The sequence below is a fragment of the Leucoraja erinacea genome, chromosome 4, assembly GCF_028641065.1.
Source record: "Leucoraja erinacea ecotype New England chromosome 4, Leri_hhj_1, whole genome shotgun sequence".
NCBI lineage: Eukaryota > Metazoa > Chordata > Chondrichthyes > Rajiformes > Rajidae > Leucoraja > Leucoraja erinaceus.
In genome coordinates, this window is record NC_073380.1 from 22,837,673 (window position 1) to 22,859,624 (window position 21,952).

At 41.0% G+C, this 21,952-nt stretch overlaps 1 protein-coding gene across 2 annotated transcripts in view; it reads right to left on the minus strand.

Annotated features, from left to right (window-relative positions):
• The window catches only part of col22a1 (collagen, type XXII, alpha 1), a 260,574-nt gene that overhangs the window by 181,868 nt on the left and 56,754 nt on the right, over window positions 1-21,952 (minus strand). For both annotated transcript variants that reach the window (XM_055633867.1, XM_055633868.1), the window contains exons 4-5: window positions 1,407-1,481; window positions 1,041-1,140 (exon numbers count right to left, since the gene is read on the minus strand). In XM_055633867.1, coding sequence (XP_055489842.1) covers window positions 1,041-1,140; window positions 1,407-1,481 — 175 coding nt within the window. The remainder of the gene's footprint in view (window positions 1-1,040; window positions 1,141-1,406; window positions 1,482-21,952) is intronic.

Below are 21,952 nucleotides of genomic sequence, written 5' to 3' on the forward strand. Positions count from 1 at the left end.
AGCAACTGATCATACTAAATTTAGTATTCAGATTATGCTAATTTAAATTATAATCTGAATACTAAATCTAGTTCAGTTTAATTTATTGTCACATGAAAAGTGAAAATTACAGTGAAAAGCTTTTTGTTGCATGCTAACCAGTCAGCAGAAAGACAATACATGATTACAATCAATCCATTTATAGTGTATAGATACATGATAAGGGAATAACGGTTAGTGCAAGGGAAAGCCAGTAAAGTCCGGGTCAGGAGTCGTCCAAGGGTCATCCAAGAGGTAGATAGTAGTTCTGAACTGCTCCGTGGTTGTGGTAGGATGATTCATTTGCCTGGTAACAGCTGGGAAGAAACTGTCGCTGAATTTAGTATAATCTGAATACTAAATTTTAACATAATCTGAATTCTAAATTTAGTTTCATGCGAACACTAACATGAGCATCAATAAATTAATGGACTGGCAAAAATCCAGATAATATATATATATTTTGCTAATTTGACTAGATTTTTTAAACTATAACAAAGGACTCTACCCACTAAACACCTTAATGGAAGATGTATAATTAGGTAAAATTGTTTTGTAACTTTTACCTAACCATTAAAAAGGCAATGAAAGGTTCCATCCTAAAGGGCAAAGATTCTATCTACTGCTGAACTTGCATTCAAGTAGAAACATTCCCAATTGAGTTTGCAAAGTTCATAATGTTTGAAGGCAACTTCTTCTCTCAATCTATAGAGATCTTCAGTCCCAGACTGAAATTGCAGTTCGCAATAGCATATATTTGCAGCACAGCAGTTTTCAGCAGCATGCTTACATTGGAGTTCAATAATGTGTATGACAGTTATTTATATAGAACGCATATAGAACGGAGAGTAGTGGAGGGAAAACATTGTCACTACAATGAATTAATGTGAAGAGCTGTTTCTGTTATTCAAAGGAATTGTGTATTCTGGAATGAAATAAGTGGAGAAGCCAAATGGAATGGAACAAATGGTCTGGAGTGAGGAGGTTGCAGATGCATTTATGAACTCGTTGTTATCACTTACTTTGTCATTTGAACTATGGGTACTGTTCCTAGGCGAACATATCCTCCATTCTTCATTTCAGTAATGCTCCTCACATGAAACAGCTCCATCAGATCAAAACCTGTAGAATAAATAGCAACATTGTGTTGATGCAATGAAACTATTAACAGCCATCCTTAATAGAAATTACATGGGCGATCATCACTGGTAAATGGTTTAATATAAGGGAAAATATCCCAGAGAATGCATCAGTACATATAACATGGGATTCAATGGGAAAAGGGAGCACACGTTACAGAGAATTGTGATACATATGATTTTTGAGGAAAGCAACGTCTACATAACTAAGGGGTCACATGTATAAGTCCTGCAGACAGATTCACTCACCTGGGATGTTAGAGGAAGCTTTTTTTGGTATCTTGGATTGACTCCTGTCCAGTCTAACATTAGGACACAGAACATCTGTGGAAGCAAAAAAAAAAAACAAATGTTACTTTGAAGTATAACAACAAAATCACAAAACTTTTTCTATGACATTGAAACACAAAAAAACTCCAGATGCTGGAAATCTGAAATGGAAACAGCAAGTGATGGAAATACTCAATAGGACAGGCAGCAGCAAGGATCTTGATGACCCTTCACCTAAACTCTTTGTTAACCGTTTACTGCAAATCAATTGATTTGCGATTTTACAATTTCAAGATTATTATATCTCATAATATGCAGTGTGTAATTCTCATGCAAAGTTAAAGTGATATTAAATGAGCTGTCATTGTAAGAGTGCAATCCCAGAATTCAAGTAGTATTTAGTTACAGCTGTAGGAATTCTGCAGATTGTGATGTAAGATGCTTGCTCTATCCGCCATCACCATTCCTAACTTTTTCCTAATTATCGTCTCAGATTGAATCAGACCATTCATAGTCTTGGCCCCCTACTTGATCCTAAGATGAGCTTTTGTCTACATATCTATATAAAGGACAAAGACATGGCGGACCAATTGAATAACTACTTTGGTTCCGCCTTTACCAAGGAAGACATAAATAATCTGCTGGAAATCTGACGGGACTGCGGGTCAAATGAAATGGAAGAACTGAGTGAAATCCAGGTTAGCCGGGAAATAGTGTTAGGTAAATTGAATGGATTAAAGGCCGATAAATCCCCAGGGCCAGATACGCTGCATCCCAGAGTACTTAAGGAAGTAGCCCCAGAAAAAGTGGATGCATTAGTGATCATTTTTCAAAACTCTTTAGATTCTGGAGTAGTTCCTGAGGATTGGAGGGTTGCTAATGTAAACCCACTTTTTAAAAAGGGAGGCAGAGAGAAAATGGGGAATTACAGACCAGTTAGTCTAACATCGGTAGTGGGGAAACTGCTAGTCAGTTATTAAAGATGGGATAGCAGCACATTTGGAAAGTGGTGAAATCATTGGACAAAGTCAGCATGGATTTACGAAAGGTAAATCATGTCTGACGAATCTTATAGAATTTTTCGAGGATGTAACTAGTAGAGTGGATAGGGGAGAACCAGTGGATGTGTTATATCTGGACTTTCAGTAGGCTTTCGACAAGGTCACACATAAGAGATTAGTATACAAACTTAAAGCATACGGTATTAGGGGTTCAGTATTGATGTGGATAGAGAAATGGCTGGCAAACAGGAAGCAAAGAGTAGGAGTAAACAGGTCCTTTTCAGAATGGCAGGCAGTGACTAGTGGGGTACCACAAGGCTCAGTGCTGGGACCCCAGCTATTTACAATATATATTAATGATTTGGACGAGGTAATTGAATGCAACATCTCCAAGTTTGTGGATGACACTAAGCTGGGGGGCAGTGTTAGCTGTGAGGAGGATGCTAGGAGACTGCAGGGTGACTTGGATAGGCTGGGTGAGTGGGCAAATGTTTGGCAGATGCAGTATAATGTGGATAAATATGAGGTTATCCACTTTGGTGGCAAAAACAGGAAAGCTGACTAATATCTAAGTGGTGGCCGATTAGGAAAAGGGGAGATGCAACGGGACCTGGGTGTCATGGTACACCAGTCATTGAAAATAAGCATGCAGGTGCAGCAGGCAGTAAAGAAAACGAATGGTATGTTAGCATTCATAGCAAAAGTATTTGAGTATAGGAGCAGCGAGGTTCTACTGCAATTGTACAGGGTCTTGGTGAGACCACACCTGGAGTATTGTGTACAGTTTTGGTCTCCAAATCTGAGGAAGGACCTTATTGCCATAGAGGGAGTGCAGAGAAGGTTCACCAGACTTATTCCTGGGATGTCAGGACTTTCTTATGAAGAAAGACTGGATAGACTTGGATTGTACTCGCTAGAATTTAGGAGATTGAGGGGGGATCTTATAGAAACTTACAAAATTCTTAAGGGATTGGACAGGCTAGATGCAGGAAGATTGTTCACGATGTTGGGGAAGTCCAGGACAAGGTGTCACAGCTTAAGGATAGAGGGGAAATCCTTTAGGACCGAGATGAGAAAACACTTTTTTCACACAGAGAGTGGTGAATCTCTGGAACTCTCTGCCACAGAAGGTAGTTGAGGCCAGTTTATTGGCTATATTTAAGAGGGAGTTAGATGTGGCCCTTGTGGCTAAAGGGATCAGGGGGTATGGAGAGAAGGCAGGTACGGGTTACTGAGTTGGATGATCAGCCATGATCATATTGAATGGCAGTGCAGGCTCGAAGGGCCAAATGGCCTACTCCTGCACCTATTTTCTATGTTTCTATATTTCTATGTAATTAAAAGTCTCATCTTGACCACTTCCTGTTTGCACTGTGCTTTGAATTTAGAAAAAACGCTACCACATATGGCTGTGATTTTTTGGCCATTTTACTCAGAGTCCTCCTCCGCTGTGCACGCCCTGCGGATTTTTCCCATCGATGAAAAATAAAAGACTTATTAGTGTTCTCTCCTGTCAATCACCACCATGAAGGCTACGCCCCTTCCGGTGGGAGGGGGGAGGGACTATAAAACCCGGAAATGTGAGCGTGGCTCAGTCTGTCTGCAAGATGGCTAGGGAATGGTCATGACTCTTTGTCTGAGCTGGGAAACTAAAGAATACTGTGAGTATGCAATTTACTTGAATAAATGATTTATTAGCCCTTAATGATATTGAAATGAGCTGTTTGGCCTGCCCTGTGCTTGAAACTGCAATAGCAATGGAAACAAAGTGAAAATGCAATTAGCTGTTTTGCTTGGGCCTGCCCTGTGGTTGAAACTGCAATGGAAATGGAAATGAAGTGATAATGCAATCAGCTGTTTGGCTGAGCCTGCCCTGTGCTTGAAAGTGCAATGGCAATGGAAATGAAGTGAAAATGCAATCAGCTGTTTGGCTTGAGCCTGCCCTGTGCTTGAAACTGCAATGGCAATGGAAATGAAGTAAAAATGCAATCAGCTCTTTGGCTCGGCCTGCCCTGTGCTTGAAACTGCAATGGCAATGGAAGTGAAATGAAAATGCAATGAGCTATTCGGCCTGCCCTGTGCTTGAAACTGCAATGGCAATGGAAATGAAGTAAATGGAAATGGAATTAAAATGCAATCAGCTCTTTGGCTCGGCCTGCCCTGTGCTTGAAACTGCAATGGCAATGGAAGTGAAATGAAAATGCAATGAGCTATTCGGCCTGCCCTGTGCTTGAAACTGCAATGCGATTGGAAATGAAATGAAATGAGTTATTTGGCCTCCTTGAAACCACTATATTCGGCCCGCAAGGCCCCTATTAGCTGAGAAACCAATCCCTTTTGCCTGTCTTAGCCCAGGCGGAGCATTTTGGTCCAAAAGGCCCGTGCCAGGCCTGGAAAAGTCCAGAAAAAGTGCCTTCACTGAGATTTCACTACAATTTTTTTTAAAGAGCTCATTCGGTCCATCAGGACTGTACTGGCTTTATGTAGAATTTCTGGCAGTTTCTGAGCTGCCAGCCCACCAGGCCTGAGTAACTGAGCTGCCAGCCCACCAGACCTGAGTGATTGAGCTGCCAGCCCACCAGGCCTGAGTGTCTGAGCTGCCAGCCTACCATGCCTGAGTGACTGAGCTGCCAGCCCAAGAATCCATTCGGCCCACAATGTCCATACTAGCCCTCTGGAAACCAGTCCCTTCAGTCCACAACACCCATACTAGCACTCCAGAAAGCCTCCCCCCCCCCCCCCCCCCACTGGCCAGCAATATTGGAATTGGTGGAGAGGTGGAATATTGCGTTGGGGGACCAGCTCTCCCGTGTGAACATGGGACCCGTCCCATTTAGCCTAGACTTTATATAAAGATACAGAATGGGGTAATTCAGCCCATTGAGTCCATACCGATAATTTATCACCCGTTCATGTTAATTCTATGTTAACCCATTATAACCCTATGTTAACCCTATGTTCACCCCCTCTCCTCACCCAACTCACCATCAACAACACCACAGTCACATCTATGAAGTATTTTAAGTTCCTGGGAACCATCATCTCCAAGGACTTTAAATGGGAGGCCACCATCGACTCCAGTCAAAAAAGCACAAGAGAGGATGTACTTCCTGTGGCAGCTGAGGACACGCAATCTGCCACAGGCAATGATGGTCCAATTTTATAAGGCCAACGTAGAGTCTGTCCCTACCTTCTCAATCATGGTCTGGTTTGGCTCAGCCACCAAGCACTACACTCGTAGGCTGCAGCGAATCGTCTGATCAGCTGAGAAGGATGTTGGCTACAACCTTCCCTCCATTGATGAATTGTACACTGCAAGGGCAGGGAAGTGAGCGGGTAAGATCATCTTTGACCCCTTTCATCCTGGCCACAAACTCTGAATCATTTCCTCTGGAAGGTGACTCCAGACTGTCAAAGCTGCCACAGCCAGACATTAAAGCAGTTTTTTACCACGAGTGTAGCTCTATGCAATAGACAAAAATCTGTAGCCTCCTTTTTCTCTGGTATTTTATTTAATTCACATGTTTAATCGATAATGTTTTATTATTAATGTTTAATGTTGTCACTTGTGAGCGAAGCACCAAGGCAAATTCCTTGTATGTGAACATACTTGGCCAATAAACTTATTCAATCATTCATAAACTCATTCATTCAATCAATCATTCATTCATACATTGCCTACACACTTGTGGCAATTTACAGAGGTCAATTAACCTACAAATGCAGGAAAGATACAAAGAGTTGGAGTAACTCAGTGGTTCAGGCAGCATCCCTGGAGAAATGGACAGGTGATGTTTTGGGTCGGGACCGTTCTTCATGGTTATTCTATCATCATAGTCACCAATTTTTATCTCACCAATTTCTATCTCATTACAATGCCCAACTGTCTCCATGTTTCAGATCTTCTGTTATCAAACCATTTATTTTTGCCTTTTTATTACAGGTTTTGACTTTACCACTGTTTCTTGAATGTTTTCCTGATTTTGAACCTTCAAATTGATGTAAGACTCTTCTGCCTGTTGAATCAAGTCTCCTATAGTTATGCTCATTACTCCACAATTCAACTATACCTCCATTTCAAAGTCCTGGGCAGTATTTTCCTAGAAGGTTTTGGTAATGAACTGTAAAATTTGCAAAGTTAAAGGCCTGTGAACTGTGCAGTAATATAGCACACTAGTAACTACCCTCTGGAAAAGGGATCTCACCAGGCCTTTAAACTTTTAGATGTTAATTATGATACGGTACGATACGATAGAACTTTATTTATCCCAGGAGGGAAATTGATCTGCCAACAGTCATAAAAAACACATGAAACATGAAATTTAAGTGACGAGTGGAAAGGCTTAGGGGATGTGCAAGGATTGGGGAGGGGGGGGGGGAGAGGTGGAATTAGTTCCAGTCTACCCCATGACAGAAGTAGGAGGAGTTGTTCAGATTGATAGCCACAGGGAAGAAGGATTTCCAGTGGCGTTCTGTCCTGCATCTTGGTGGAACCAGTCTGTTGCTGAATGTACTCCTCAGGTTGACCAGTGTGTCATGGAGAGATATAAAGATAACCACTAATCTACAATGCCAACAATTCCTGAAGCCTGTTTTATTTGTTGCAACATGATGTTCAATGGAAACTCAAAGCACTACTTGGTTCTCAACATTGTAAGAAATGATGGCTACTTTGCTCATTACACAGCATAGCCCTGGCTGAATGATATGATTGCAGTCAGAATTTAAGTGCTGTTGTGCTGATTTTAACTCGCTCTCCAAATACACAGAACAGATGGAGAACCCAGACCATCGCCAGCAATGACATCTCAAACTTAATGCTCCCTTGTCTGAGTTTGAAATGCGAGGTAAAGATGTTCCAGAGGTGAAACAATGGCAGTGCAGACCCTGTAGACATTGAAGAATTGGAACACACCTGCTGAATGTCCTTTGGAAATTCTTGGGAAGTGTGCTGAATTATAAAAAGAATGCAGCTGTCATTCTTAAATAGTAGACTGACTCAGTACACCATAATGGATTTAACTCACAGTCCCGTAAATAACCTGTTAAATATAAATCCACCATTTAGTAGATACTTTATCACCAACTTGGCTGTCAGCCGGCATTTAGTGATTGTAAGTGACCAATTTATCAGCTCTGAGATCCTCAAACAGCTGCCAAATCCCAGTATAACATTAATTAAAACAACATTTAGTCTTTATCTTCCCAATTTTCACCAATTGACCATAAACTACATGATAGAAGAATTACAACAACATGGTCATTAATGGAAATAAAGAGAATTGGACACCTAGTCTCTGAGAGATCAGATGTGGAGGCAATGTGGCTGAGAGGATCAGTGTCTATTAATGCACCTGATTATGTAAGCAGCAGGAGACTTCACTAGTATAAAAAGGGTTGATTCCATAAACACATAGATGATTTATGAGCTGGAAAATTAGGAAATAGAGAAACAGTAACAGACTGGTAAATCAATGATTACATGGTTGAAAAATTCCTGAGCTAGCTGAGGAATCACTTATATATTCAATTGATGTAAGAATTCCACACAATGTTTTCTGAGGGCAATACTCAAACTATGGTGGCACCAAGTTTGACTGACAATGAGGCACCTATGAGTATGAATGGCCCAAAGAACCGCTAGATCGTGCTATTGAACCGCAGGCTCCAACCCTTTGGAATGACTTGACAGATTTTTTTTTTAAGTTCAAATGAACTTTTAAGTTAAAATTAAAACTTGTAATGCTTCCACACCCACCAAATAAAATCAATTAGAAGAACTTTGAACTATTTCAGGACTATCAGTGCCTGCATCTAATATACGACCAAGCCAAAGTCAATGCAGATGTTAGGCTAAAGGAATGTTGTCCAGAATAAACCTGGGATTCCAATTTTAATTAGATTTTAGCCTTCTTAAGATCTTCACTCATTCTGTTTTAGTTCCCATTGGACAGAGTGGGCAGCTGATGACCTACCATTCAAACGACTTATCTTTACAAGAGGTTTCTAGATGGATGGAACACCATATTTAGGTAGGAAGGTACTGCAGATGTTCCTTTAAACTGAAGATAGACACTAAATGCTGGAGTAACTCAGTGGGATAGGCAACATCTCTGGAGAGAAGGAATGGGTGACGTTTTGGGTCGAGACTCCGATTCAGACTGAAGTTAGGGGAGAGCGAGATACCCATTCCTTCTCTCCAGAGAAATACTATATTTACTTAGCTGTGTTCAATTCACAGAGCTGAGCAGGAGTAGATTCGAAGTGGAGGGCAGAGTAATAAGTTATCGTATGTATTAGTTAGAGCACGTGTACAAAATATGAGACAAAAACATTCAGTTGTGCATGCACTGCTGTATACTGGCATGGAGCATGATGATTTCTCAACTGAATTGTACTTATGACCAGAGGTCAATGGGTGAGTTTGACTGAAGTCTGTTGAACAGGCCCGGGGATGTCATGATGCATAGCTGGTGAAGCTTATACATCACAGCACCAGGGACCTGGGTTCGATCCTGACCCTAGGTGCTGTATGCGTGGAGTTTGCATGTTCTCTCGGTGAACATGCATGTTTCCTCCCAGTGCTCTGGTTTCCTCCCATATCCCAAAGATGGGCAGGTTTGTAAGTTAATTGGCCACTTTAATTTGCCCCTAGTGTGTGAATAAGAAAGTGAAATAACCTAGAACTAGTGTGAACGGGTGGTCTATGGTCAGTGTGGACTCGGTGTGCTGAAGGGCCTATTTCTATGCTGTATATTTCAATGAATCAATGAATCAATTGTTTCAATAATAATAGATTGGTAAAGACTGGGAAAAAATAAATTCAACCTTTTGCTATTCTGATAATAGCTATTAAGGGAATGATCTGACAGTTACAATAAAGCTAACAAAGAGCTATTCACCAGTGTGGCTCAGGTCTCGGGTAATTTTAGACATTAGTATGCTCGTGGGGGCAGAGTTTCTGTTTGATATAGTTCTTTTTTCCTCACTATGGCAGTTAAGCCAGAAGGTGTAAACATAGAACATTTATTTTGATCCAATTATGCCAAGCTCTCAAGTATGTACTAGACAAATTTGCTGTACGGTCTGTCTCATATATATTGACATCTTTGCGGCTAGAAATGAACATTCATGATTAAATGAGGAGCCATTGGATAAACAAACTCCATGATGCGCTATTGTTATAGAAGAGAAGGTAGCTAATGTGGCATAAGTGGAATGCACTTATTATGCAGACCACAGTCACCGAGAGATCATTAGGAATCATTTGACTGTTTCTGGGATGAAAGGATGTGAAGTACAGGTTACCGTTATTTATGAAGGAAAATCACAGGATCAAATACATACTTGGACTCTGCATTGATTAGAAGTGCTAAGTGAGGCTTATTCTTAATCTTATGTTGTTACATGTGGCTCTAAATTTGATATCCAAATATCATGAATTAATTTAAACTAATCTAACAACACAAAGATAATATTCTTGTGTTCATGGTTGCTTGACTAGATTAAAGAGAAGTTGAATCTCAGACAGGGTTTATGATTCTGATCACTGCCCAAGGTTTCCCAGTTGAGGACCAAATATTTTGAAACCAGTTTGGAAATCGATACATTCTCAGATGCTGGAAATTTTGAGATAAAAACAGAGAATGAAAGTCAGGCAGCATCTGTTGAAAAACAAACCGGACGTTTTAGAACTGAGACATGGATTCTAATTTTCTTTGTACAGATTCTGCCTGACCTGTTGAGTGTTTCTCATGGTTTCTGTTTATATTTTATATTGTAAATAACATGTGGCAGTTTTACCTTAAAATGTTACATTTAAATTTGATTAATCTGATTCATTCTGATTCCCAGCTTAATTCAGGAAGAACATTCAGATATTGTAATATCACATGTAAACACACCACCAGCTCAATGCCAGGGACCAGTAGAGCGTCCCTTGTAGCCAAAATCCGGAGGGCAAAGTGCACCGCCACTCCAGCTAGGGTCCATAGGGGGAGGAGTGGCTCAGCTATCAGCGACCGGAGGACTGGTGACGGGAGTTAGTAGGGCCGTAGATGTCCTGGTTGGATTGTTCCTAGGCCTGGCCAAGCTGGCCATCCATGAGTCACGGTGCCAGGAGGAAGAGGGCTTTCCCCAAGACAGATGCTTGCCCCTTTTTCGGGGTTATGTCCGTGCCCGTTTGGTGTTAGAGGGACATAGTTGTATAGTAGTTATTTATTATATTTGTATGGATTGTATCATAGTTGTTTAAACATTTAGTGTCTAGATAATTTGCTGATTTTGTAATATGGTGGTGGGCGCATTCCCACAATATTGCTTTGTATCATGATCGTAATTAAATTATTTTTGATACACAAAAAAAAAACCCAATAAACAGCTCAATTCCAGTGAATGGCTTTGATGGTAGGTGTTCAGGTAAATAGTTACAAATAGGAAACAAACTGAATAGAACCATAACACTATGGAACAAATTACAAGAGGACGTGGACGGTGTAATGTAGTTGTAAGTAGTTTTTTGAGAATGAGAATGGAGACAAAAGAAACTGCAAATGCTTGAATCTTGATCAAAACCCAAAGTGCTGGAAGAACTCAACGGGTCAGGCAGCATCTGTGGATGGAATGGATAGATGGCATTTGGAGTTATGACTTTTCTTCAGATTGATTGGTCTGAAGATTGTGTAGGAAGGAACTGCAGATGCTAGTTTAAACTGAAGATAGACACAAAATGCTGGAGTAACAGTCAGCATCTCTGGAGAAATGGAATGGGTGACATTTCAGGTCAAAACGATTGGTCAGAAGTATTCCAACCCAAAATGTCATCTGTTCATTCCCTCCACAGATGTTACCTGATCTGTTGAGTTTCTCCCGCACTATGTTTCTGAGAAAATATTGAGCAACATGGGGATTTAAATAGGCATGTCATCACTTATGGCAAATTTACACATTTGTATAGTATTTTACAGATATGTAGAGTCCAAAGAAAAACCTTGAATATACCGAAGACCTATTAGAGTTCACCATATTTCCCATATAGGACTCTGTACACTCTACAAGCCACTTCACTGAACCCACACAAGGTCATACACTTTAATGTTGACTGGAAATAAATTAAAACAAATTGAAACTTCTCAAAGTAGTAAGCAGCTACACATATACACATTGGTAGGGAATTTGCAGTAACTTTAACATGCAGACGGGAAGCAATGACACTTGAATTTACATTTGAGCAGAGAAGAATTAAAAGCTGGTGATTTTGTGTGGACTTCCATAGATCATTGAGTGAATCTTTGAAACTGTTAAAAATGGAGGTGCACACAAAATCGGGCAACATCATAAGTCTTGAAGTCTGTGAAAAATGGTGGGAACCTTTCACTTCATATACAGAATGAGTTGTGGTTTCTTATAGCAAATAATGTTGAAATTGAAGACAAGGGCAAATGGTGCCAGTTCAAAATGTAGTCATGTGACAGTGTAAAGAAAAACAATCTTAATGATAGAAATAGCCTCAGATAAATGTGCCATTTTAATGGACCTCTTGGTACCACATGTAAAAACATGTCTTGTTTTATGAGATGATAAATTGCAAAATCAATAAAACACACCACCCAAAAATTCACGAAAAGTCACCAGATATTGGAGATTACATTGAACTATTAAAGAGTCTGTCACAGCATTGTAATGTTGGTTTCTTCCTGAACTAAGTGCTGCGAAACAAATGTGTGTGTAGTTTAATGAAGAAGCAAATTAAATCTTAATTCTTGAATGTGAATGATTCAAGGTTTGAGGATGTCATGTAAGATAACCACACTGATGGAGATGGTTTCGAGAAAGAACTAAAAATGTGGATAGACGGACAATGCCAGTGGCAAACTGTTGAAGATATTTTCTGGTAAACTAATGAAAAGTCTATGTTGGATGCTTTGTTAAGTTTCCCATTAGGGTAAAAAAGTGATGTTACCGACTCTTTCGGAAAGTTTGGCTCAACAATTGCATTGGAAATAACATAAACTCAGTTAACCAGCAAGTGAAAGGTCTGCACCAGTCAAAATACAGAGATGACCTACGAGACCATTCCAACACATATACAGGGACCACCATGAGATGATGTGAATGATTTATTCGATACAAAGTGCTGCAGTAACTCAACAGGTCAGGCAGCATCTCTAGAGAACATGGACAGGTGACGTCATGTATCCATGTTCTCCAGAGATGCTGCTTTACTTACTGAGTTTATACAGTACTTTGCTTCCTTTTGTGTATTAACCAGCATCTGCAGTTCTTGAGCGTTTCTACAATAATTCTTGGAGACCAAATCAAGTGGGTGCTTAGTATGAGGGTTTCACCATTCTTTGTGTGCTAAATAGGAGCTATGGTTTTGACAAATGACAATTCATGTGCCAGAAAATTAAATTGGGACATCCTGACTTTAAAAATTCATTATGCTCCTTTTGAGAAATGTAAGAGCATTTCATCAACAGGCAATTAACCTTGTTAATTAATCAAGCACTGACTCGTGGGAAGCAATCCAGCAGCATGATCATAGAAAACTATGAGGGGAAAGGATCACCGACATTTAGAGAGGGATGAATGGAGGAAATGGTACATTAATCTCCAGATGGACAATACTACCTGATACATGGAGCTCCCAGCGTTCTGGGTGGCCCCTAGCCACTACGACATCAGTAGCCTTATGATAACAGATCAAGGCCCCCTTGAGCTGTAGATTATCAGTACAGAATATCTCCGACCATTGTCCCTAGGGGGTGTATTGGCAATCAAGTATGATTCACCGTTTGCAACATGATGTGTTTCTTGTTTTATTGCAAGTTTATTAATGGGGGATTTGATTAATAAGTATTGTAATAAGAAATTAGCACAATCAGTTGACAACGTGGATAAATCAACATTCTTGCATGCTTTATCCATGAAAAACAGGTGTAATATAGGTCCAATTTCTAGGCACTGATGTTATGCACTGCCATAAAACTCTACCACTGAACACAGGAAAGAAACTCATATCCATTTTCACAACATATTGTTGATACTCTAGACCACTGCTGCACTGCCACCTATCATTCCATCCCTTGACCACATTTCAGCCAATCTGATCATCTGTTGGTGTTGTTTTTGTCAGTTTACAGATGTAGATTGAAGTGCGAGGCACCAACAAAGAGAGTTAAGAAGAATTGGGCTTGAGAAGGCTGAGGGTCTACTTCAGGACAGCCTTCTCAGGTCAGTGGACAGGAACACGTTCAAGACCATTTCATCCAGCCTGAATGGGTAGACTGCTGATGTCACTGGCCTTCATCATGAATCGTGTTGACACAGTGTTCTGACAAAGACATTTAGGATATATTCTAACCAGAAATATTGGATGAACAGGGACATTCACTCTCTGCTGAAGTCTGGATCTGAGACTTTCAAGGTAGTCTATCCCCTACACTAAGAGAAGGCCAAGTATGCTCTCCGTTATGCTATCAGGGGAATGGCAAGAGAGAATTCAAAAACAATCTAAAAGTTCAATTCAAACAAGCCAATGGCAGGTGAGTGTGGCAGGACATGAACACCAGCACAGGATACAAGCTAAAATTAGGGGAAATCTCTGGCAATGAAACATCTTTATTGGATCAGCTCATTGCCTTTATGCCAGTTTTGAACTGACAAACAAAAGTTGAAACAAGGCACTTTTCCCCATACCCCCACAGACTCTGTTCTATACATCTTGGAGGCAGGTCAGATCTCCTTTCACAGGGATGAACTGTTGGAGATTGGTCAGCCTCCAGATGGGTTCTGAAATTATACGCCATTCATAGTCTTCACCGACATGTTCAACCTCTCAGGTTAGCAATCCACTGACCTCATCTGCTTCAACGTAACCTCCATCATTCCAGTCTCCAGAAAAAGTAAAGTTACCTTTTCTCAATGATTACCACTCAGTAGCCCTGACATTGACCAGGATGAAGTACTTTGAAAGATTGTTAATGGGCCACACTGCATTTTCCCAGGCAGAAGAGAAACTATTCATGGCAAGTTCAGCATATTCATAAACTAATACAGATACACAATTTGTTGAATGTAGAAACATGGAACTGCAAATGCTGGTTTACAGCAAAGATAGACACAAAGTGCTGGAGTAACTCAATGGGTCAGGCAGCATATCTGGAGAAAATGCATGGGTGTTGAATGCCTGGAATAAATACATTAATTCAGTTACAAAGACAGAAGAGAGTTCAAAACCCAATTGCTTGGTTAAGCTTGTAAGTTTGCAAATGTTGTTAAAACAGTTTCATTTTTCAGAATATGTAATTATGACAAGACATGAAATGTTTGATTATGTCTGTATTGTTTTGCATATTTGCACACTTTAAGGATCAACCCTGAATAAACCGGACAACTTTTTGAGCTCTCCGTACCTCCTGCATATTACTCTGCGCACTTTGCATATTACTACACCAAGAACTGACAAGGGTATATTCACACTGATATGAATACAAGTAAATGGGCTTGATTTCTAAGTAGATTGGAGGGTCCAAATTACACCATCCTCTTCCAAATGCTCTTCCATTCTTGTATCAGTCATTGTGATAAGTCATATGAAAACTTACATTTACCAAACAAACCTTTCTGACAGGACCTGAATGAGACTGACCATTTAGGGATAAGGTATGGTCAGCTTCCAGATTGGGTTATACATCATGCCAGAATAGGATTCGTTTTCTGATTGTTTTGGTTTTTTTAATTTATTTTAATCAGCAAACAGTTGCCATTTTATACTGTGAGTTAGGCCATATTCAGCATCTGGAAAGGCCATGTATTGAGAAACCACACTAACTAAATATTTTTTTAAGGGCACCCTGCAAATTAATACAAATTACATAAGTTCTAAATGAACATCTAAATTCTAGGTAAGGTTTGACAATAGCCCTAGTCTTAACGTCATGGAAGGTATTTTCCATGCACATTTACTTTCTTTGAAGAAAAGTTATTTGTTGAATGCTTGTGGTCGATGTGGATTCCAGCACAACTCGGTAGGAGTGAGGAATTTAGGAGCCTATAACAGGACCTTTGATATTTATGTGTACCGTACAATTCATTCATATTCATTAAAATGAAATGAAATGAAAAAATGAAATGATTCATCTGTGTCTATTCATCTGTGCCTATTCCCATCCGACCACAAATCCTCCTCACACGAACCACAGTTTAAATCTGAAGTCCTGAGAATGAATTCATTTTGCCAAAGGAATAGGTGACTCTAATGAAGGGTCTCGACCCAAAATATCATCTATTCCTTTTCTCCAGAGATGTTACTTGACTCGCTGATTTACTCCAACATTTTATGCCAATATTCGGTGTAAACCAGCATCTGCAGTTTCTTGTTCAATCTGCTAATTGTTTTCCAACAACTTCCTTAATATTTTAAAATATTCCATAAAGGTGAAAGCTGCTGAGATGTCTGATGATGGAAGTCCCTCAGGCTCCTATTAAATCTTTCCCCTCTCACCTTAAACCTATGCTCCCTAATTCGTGATTCACTAAAATTGGGGGAAAAAACTCTATGTATGCCTCTCGTGATTTTGTATGCCTCTATAAAATTTCTCCTCGGTTTCCTGTGCTCCATGGAATAAAGTCCTAGCCTGCCCAGCCTCTCTGTATCACTCAGTTCCTCAAGTCAATAGCCAATAGACAATGGACAATAGGTGCAGGAGTAGGCCATTCGAGCCAGCACTGCCATTCAATGTGATCATGGCTGATCATCCCCAAACAGTCCCCCGTTCCTGCCATCTCCCCATATCCCCAGACTCCGCTATTTTTCAGAGCCCTACCTAGGTCTCTCCTGAAAGCATCCAGAGAACCTGCCTCCACTGCCCTCTGAGGCAGAGAATTCCACAGACTCACACTCTCTGTGAGAAAAAGTGTTTCCTCGTCTACGTTCTAAATAGCTTACTCCTTATTCTTAAACTGTGGCCCCTGGTTCTGGACTCCACCAACATCGGGAATATGTTTCCTGCCTCAAGCGTGTCCAAGCCCTTAACAATCTTATATGTTTCAATGAGATATCCTCTCATCCTTCTAAACTCCAGAGTGTACAAGCCCAGCTGCTCCATTCTCTCAGCATATGACAGTCCCACCATCCAGGGAATTAACTTCGTAAACCTATGCTGCACTCCCTCAATAGCAAGAATGTCCTTCCTCAAATTAGGGGACCAAAACTGCACACAATAGTCCAGGTGTGGTCTCACTAGGGCTCTGTACAACTGCAGAATGACCTCTTTGCTCCTATATTCGATTCCTCTTGTTATAAAGGCCAACATGCCATTCGCTTTCTTCACTGCCTGCTGTACCTGCATGCTTACTTTCATAGACTGGTGTACAAGGACCCCCAGATCCCGTTGTACTTCCCCTTTTCCCAACTTGACTATTTAGATAGTAATCTGCCTTCCTGTTTTTGCTACCAAAGTGGATAACCTCACATGTATCCGCATTAAACTTCATCTGCCATGCATTTGCCCACTCCCCCAACCTGTCCAAGTCACCCTGCATTCTCATAGCATCCTCCTCACAGTTTACACTGCCATCCAGCTTTGTGTCATCTGCAAATTCGCTCATGTTACTTTGAATCCCTTCATCCAAATCATTCATTGCGGTATCCCACTGCCTGCCATTCTAAAAGGGACCCATTAATCCCTACTCTTTGTTTCCTGTCTGCCAACCACCTCTATCCATGTCAGCACTCTACCCCCAATACCATGTGCCCTAATTTTGCCCACTAATCTCCTATGTGGGACCTTATCACATGCTTTCTGAAAGTCCAGGTACACTACATCCACTGGCTCTCACTTGTCCATTTACCTAGTTACATCTTCAAAAATATCCAGAAGATTAGTCAAGCATGATTTCCCCTTCGTAAATCCATGCTGACTCGGACCGATCCTGTTACTGCTATCCAAATGTTCGGCCATCTCATCTTTTATAATTGACTCCAGCATCTTCCCCACCACCGATGCCAGGCTAACTGGTCTATAATTCCCTGTTTTCTCTCTCCCACCTATCTTAAAAAGTGGGATAACATTAGCTACCGTCCAATCCACAGGAACTGAACCTGAGTCTATAAAACATTGGAAAATTATCACCAATGCATCCACGATTTCTAGAGCCACTTCCTTAAGTACCCTGGGATGCAGACCATCAGGCCCTGGGGATTTATCAGCCTTCAGACCCATCAGTCTATCCAACACCATTTCCTGCCTAATGTGGATTTCCTTCAGTTCCTCTGTCACCCCAGATCCTCTGGCCACTATTATATTAGGAAGAATGTGTGTGCCCTCCTTAGTGAAGACAGATCCAAAGTACCTATTCAACTCGTCTGTCATTTCCTTGTTCCCCATAATAAATTCACCTTTTTCAGACTTCAAGGGTCCAACTTTGGTCTTAACTAATTATTTCCTCTTCACATACCTAAAGAAGCTTTTACTATCCTGCTTTATATTCTTGGCTGGCTGACCTTCGTACCTCATAATTTCTCCCCGTATTGTCTTTTTAGTTATCTTTGGCAACATCCTCATCCATCTGATTCAATAATATCAGATTAGATGAGGGATTGAGGACCCAAAGTAGAGCTGGACATCTAAATCACAAGAAACAAAGACTAGGTGGAATACTGTAAAAAAAACAATCTGGTGATAGCCTGTTTGATGGCATTAAAACAAATCCAGCTGAGAACATGTATCATCAAAGCAACAAAAGCATTACCTCAGTTGTAGATTTAAGCTAATGAGAAAATAATGATCAAAAAGCAAAATATGGCAGAAAGTGGAAATCTAAAATAAGAAACAGAGAACATGACGCTGAATTTTTTCAACATCCTCTGCTAATAATAATAATAATAATAATAATAATAATAATAATATCTTTTATTGTCATTACACATATGTGCAACAAGATTTGGTATGCAGCTTCCATCCGATGTCATAACTTAAACAACTAATACAAGTTAGATTTAGATACCCCGAGAAACATGATTTATAAAAAGAACAGTAAAATAGTAAAACAATAAAAACAGTCTAAAGTACAAATGTGTCTGTGCCGGGTCGATGTGCAACGTGACCATCCGAGGGAGACAGTTCATGGGGGTGGGGGGCACTCTACAGGACCGGTTCAGAGCAGCTCTGGGGATGAAGCTGTTCCTGAGTCTGGAGGTGCAGGCGTAGAAGGCCTTGTAACGTCTGCCGGAAGGTAGGAGTTCGAACAGTACATTACAAGGGTGTGAGAAGTCTTTGTGGATACTGACGGCCTTCCTGAGGCACCGAGTGCAGTAGATGCCCTCCAAGGCTGGTAGCTGTGTCCCAATAATCTTCTGCACTCTGTAGACGACACACTGAAGAACTCTCCTCTCCGCCTCCGTGCAACTGAGATAACATACAGAGATGCCATACGTTAATATGCTCTCTGTGGTGCAGCGGTAGAAGGTTGTCAGCAGCTGTTGGGGCAGACCTGTCTTTTTCAATGTTCTCAGGAAGAACAGTCGTTGCTGTGCCTTCTCGACCAGCGCAACGGCATTGGTGGACCATGTGATGTCCTCTGAGATGTGTGTGCCCAGAAACCTAAAGCTGGACACTCTCTCCACACTGTCCCCGTAGATGGAGATTGGGGCGTATTCCCCATTATGTGACCTCCTGAAGTCAATAATCAGCTCCTTGGTCTTGGAGGTGTTTAGTGACAAGTTGTTACGTGTGCACCAGTCCGCCAGGTTCAGCACCTCCGCTCTGTATTTTGTTTCATCACCGTTGGTGATCAGCCCAATCACCGTTGTGTCGTCTGCAAACTTGACGATGGTGTTGATGTCGAATGCAGGAACACAGTCGTGTGTGAAGAGGGAGTAGAGCATGGGGCTTAATACACAGCCCTGTGGTGTGCCGGTGCTCAGGGTGATGGTGGAGGACAGGTGCGGGCCCAGTCTCACTGCCTGTGGTTGCTCCGTCAGAAAATTCAGGATCCAGTCGCATATCGGCGAGCTGAGGCCTAGCTGCTGGAGTTTGGTGGTGAGCTTGGTGGGGATGACCGTATTGAAGGCAGAGCTAGTCTATGAAAAGCATCCTCACGTACGTGCCCTGTCTTTCCAGGTAAGTCAGGACAGCGTGAAGAGCCAGAGAGATGGCATCCTCTGGGGATCTATTTGCCCTGTATGCAAATTGATGAGAGTCCAGTGAGGCAGGGATGCTGGATTTGACGTGGGAGAGGCCCAGCCTTTCAAAGCACTTCATGGGTATTGGAATTAGGGCAACTGGGCGGTAGTCATTCAGGTTGGTGACTATGGACTTTTTTGGCGCCGGCACTATGGTAGCTGTCTTCAGGCACTTGGGGACCATTGCCAGAGATAGAGACAGGTTAAAGATCCTCGTGAATATCTCAGCCAGCTGTACAGCACAGTCCTTAAGTACCTTTCCTTGGACTCCATCCAGGCCTGCAGCCTTGCGTGGATTGACCCTAAGCATAGTGCAATGTACCTCCTGAGTGCTCATTGTTAAGCTTTGATAATAACTAACAAACTTTGGTAATAACTAACAAACACGAGGGTACAGAATATGACTTAAATAATTTTATTTGCACTCACTAACAGGATACTCTTAGGATGAAGTTATGACTCTACACCACACCCCTTATTACTTTTCATTGCCTTCAGTAAGTCATCAAATTAGTTTAGGTGTAAATAATGAGAGGCATTTGATCGTTTTAACGTCATTTGGTTAAGTTAAGATTGTTCTGTCCCACTTGCAGTGACTGTGATGTTAATAACATGTCTGTATATTTTATGACCATCTGGCATGTTTTCATCATGCTCTGGTTTTTATTTTAAATGAAATGTCATTTAACCTAAGAAATTGGAAGAGGTTCAGACCACAGAGGATGCCAACTTTCTCTATTTCTGTCTCCTTGAACAAGAAGTCTTTAATTTTTCACCCTGTTTCCAGCTGTTAGCCAGAAAGGAAAACAAAATTACATCATATTTCTTTACAAGTATTTTATTGCAATGCAAATTGGGTTAATACAGACCATACTGTACCAACATGCACACATGAAAACAAGGGTTATATACTACATCAGGCTAAGAGAGAAATCTCATGATCACTCTTTGATTTTTAATTTATCAGTTTGTATAACTACTCCGACTCCTCTCCATAACTGGCCTTCATTTTTACCATTCAAACAGGCAAATACTAACAGTTCTCATATCCCTCTAAACAAGTCCTATCCGTGCACCTGTCCAAATGTTTCTTAAACATTGTGATAGCTCCTCCGGCAGCTCGCTCCATTACTACCCTACTACCTTTTGTGTAAAAAAAGTTACCTCTTAGGTTCCCATTAAATCTTTCTCCCCTCACCTTAAACCTTTCAATTTCCCTATTCTGTGTAAAAGATTGAGTGCATTTACCCTATCTATTCCCCTCATGATCTTGTACACCTTATCTATAAGACCACCCCTCATGTTCTTATCCTCCAAGGGATAAGGTCCTAGCCTGGACAACTTCTCCCTATCACTCAGGCCGTCGAGTCCTGGCAACTCCTCGTGAATCTTTCCAGCTTACAGCATTGTTCCTTTAATAGGATTACCATAACTGAACACAATACACTACATATGGTTTCATCAATGTCTTGCACAACTCTAACAAGACCTCCCAGCTTCTATACTCAATATTCTGACTGATGAGGGGCATTGTACCAAAAGCCTTCTCAACCACCCTATCTACATGTGGTGCAACTTTCAACAAACTGTGTGACTGCACCCCAAGATCTCTCTGCTCTACAACATTCTCCAGAACCCTGCCATACATGGAATAGGTCATGCCCATGTTAGTGTTCCCAATATGCAACACCTCATATTTCTCTGTATTAAATTCCATCAACTATTCCTCAGCCCAATTGCCCAAATGATCAAGATCCTGCTTCAATTTTTGATAACAATCTTCACTCTCTACAATCCCATCAACTTTAATGTCATCTGCAAACTTGCTAATCATGCCATGTACATTCTCACCCAAATCATTGATTGTAGATGACAAACAGCATTGGACCCAGCACTGAACCCTGAGGCACACCACTAGTTACAGGCCTCCAGTCCGAAAAACAACTTTCCACCGTGCCCTCTGCTTCCTTCCATGAAGCCAATTTTCTATCCAGTTAGCTAGCTGTTCTTGAAATCCCGTGCAATCTAAACTTCCAGAGCAGCCTACCATACAGAACCATTGGCACTTATCAGCAAGATCAGAGGAATCAGTGAGCAAGGAACATGGTGGATCATATTTATATTTGTGGACAGTTTTTTTCCCAATATCCAAAAGATGTGCTGGTGGGTTACTTGGCTACTGAGAATTCTCCTTGAATGTTGATTAATGACATAAACAATCAAAGGGGAATTGGTATGCGAGAGAATACATTTCAGGGCTTTCAGGAAAATAGGGAGAATGGCAATGGGATTGCTTCTGCAGAACCATGCATAGACCAAATGAGCCATCAACAAGT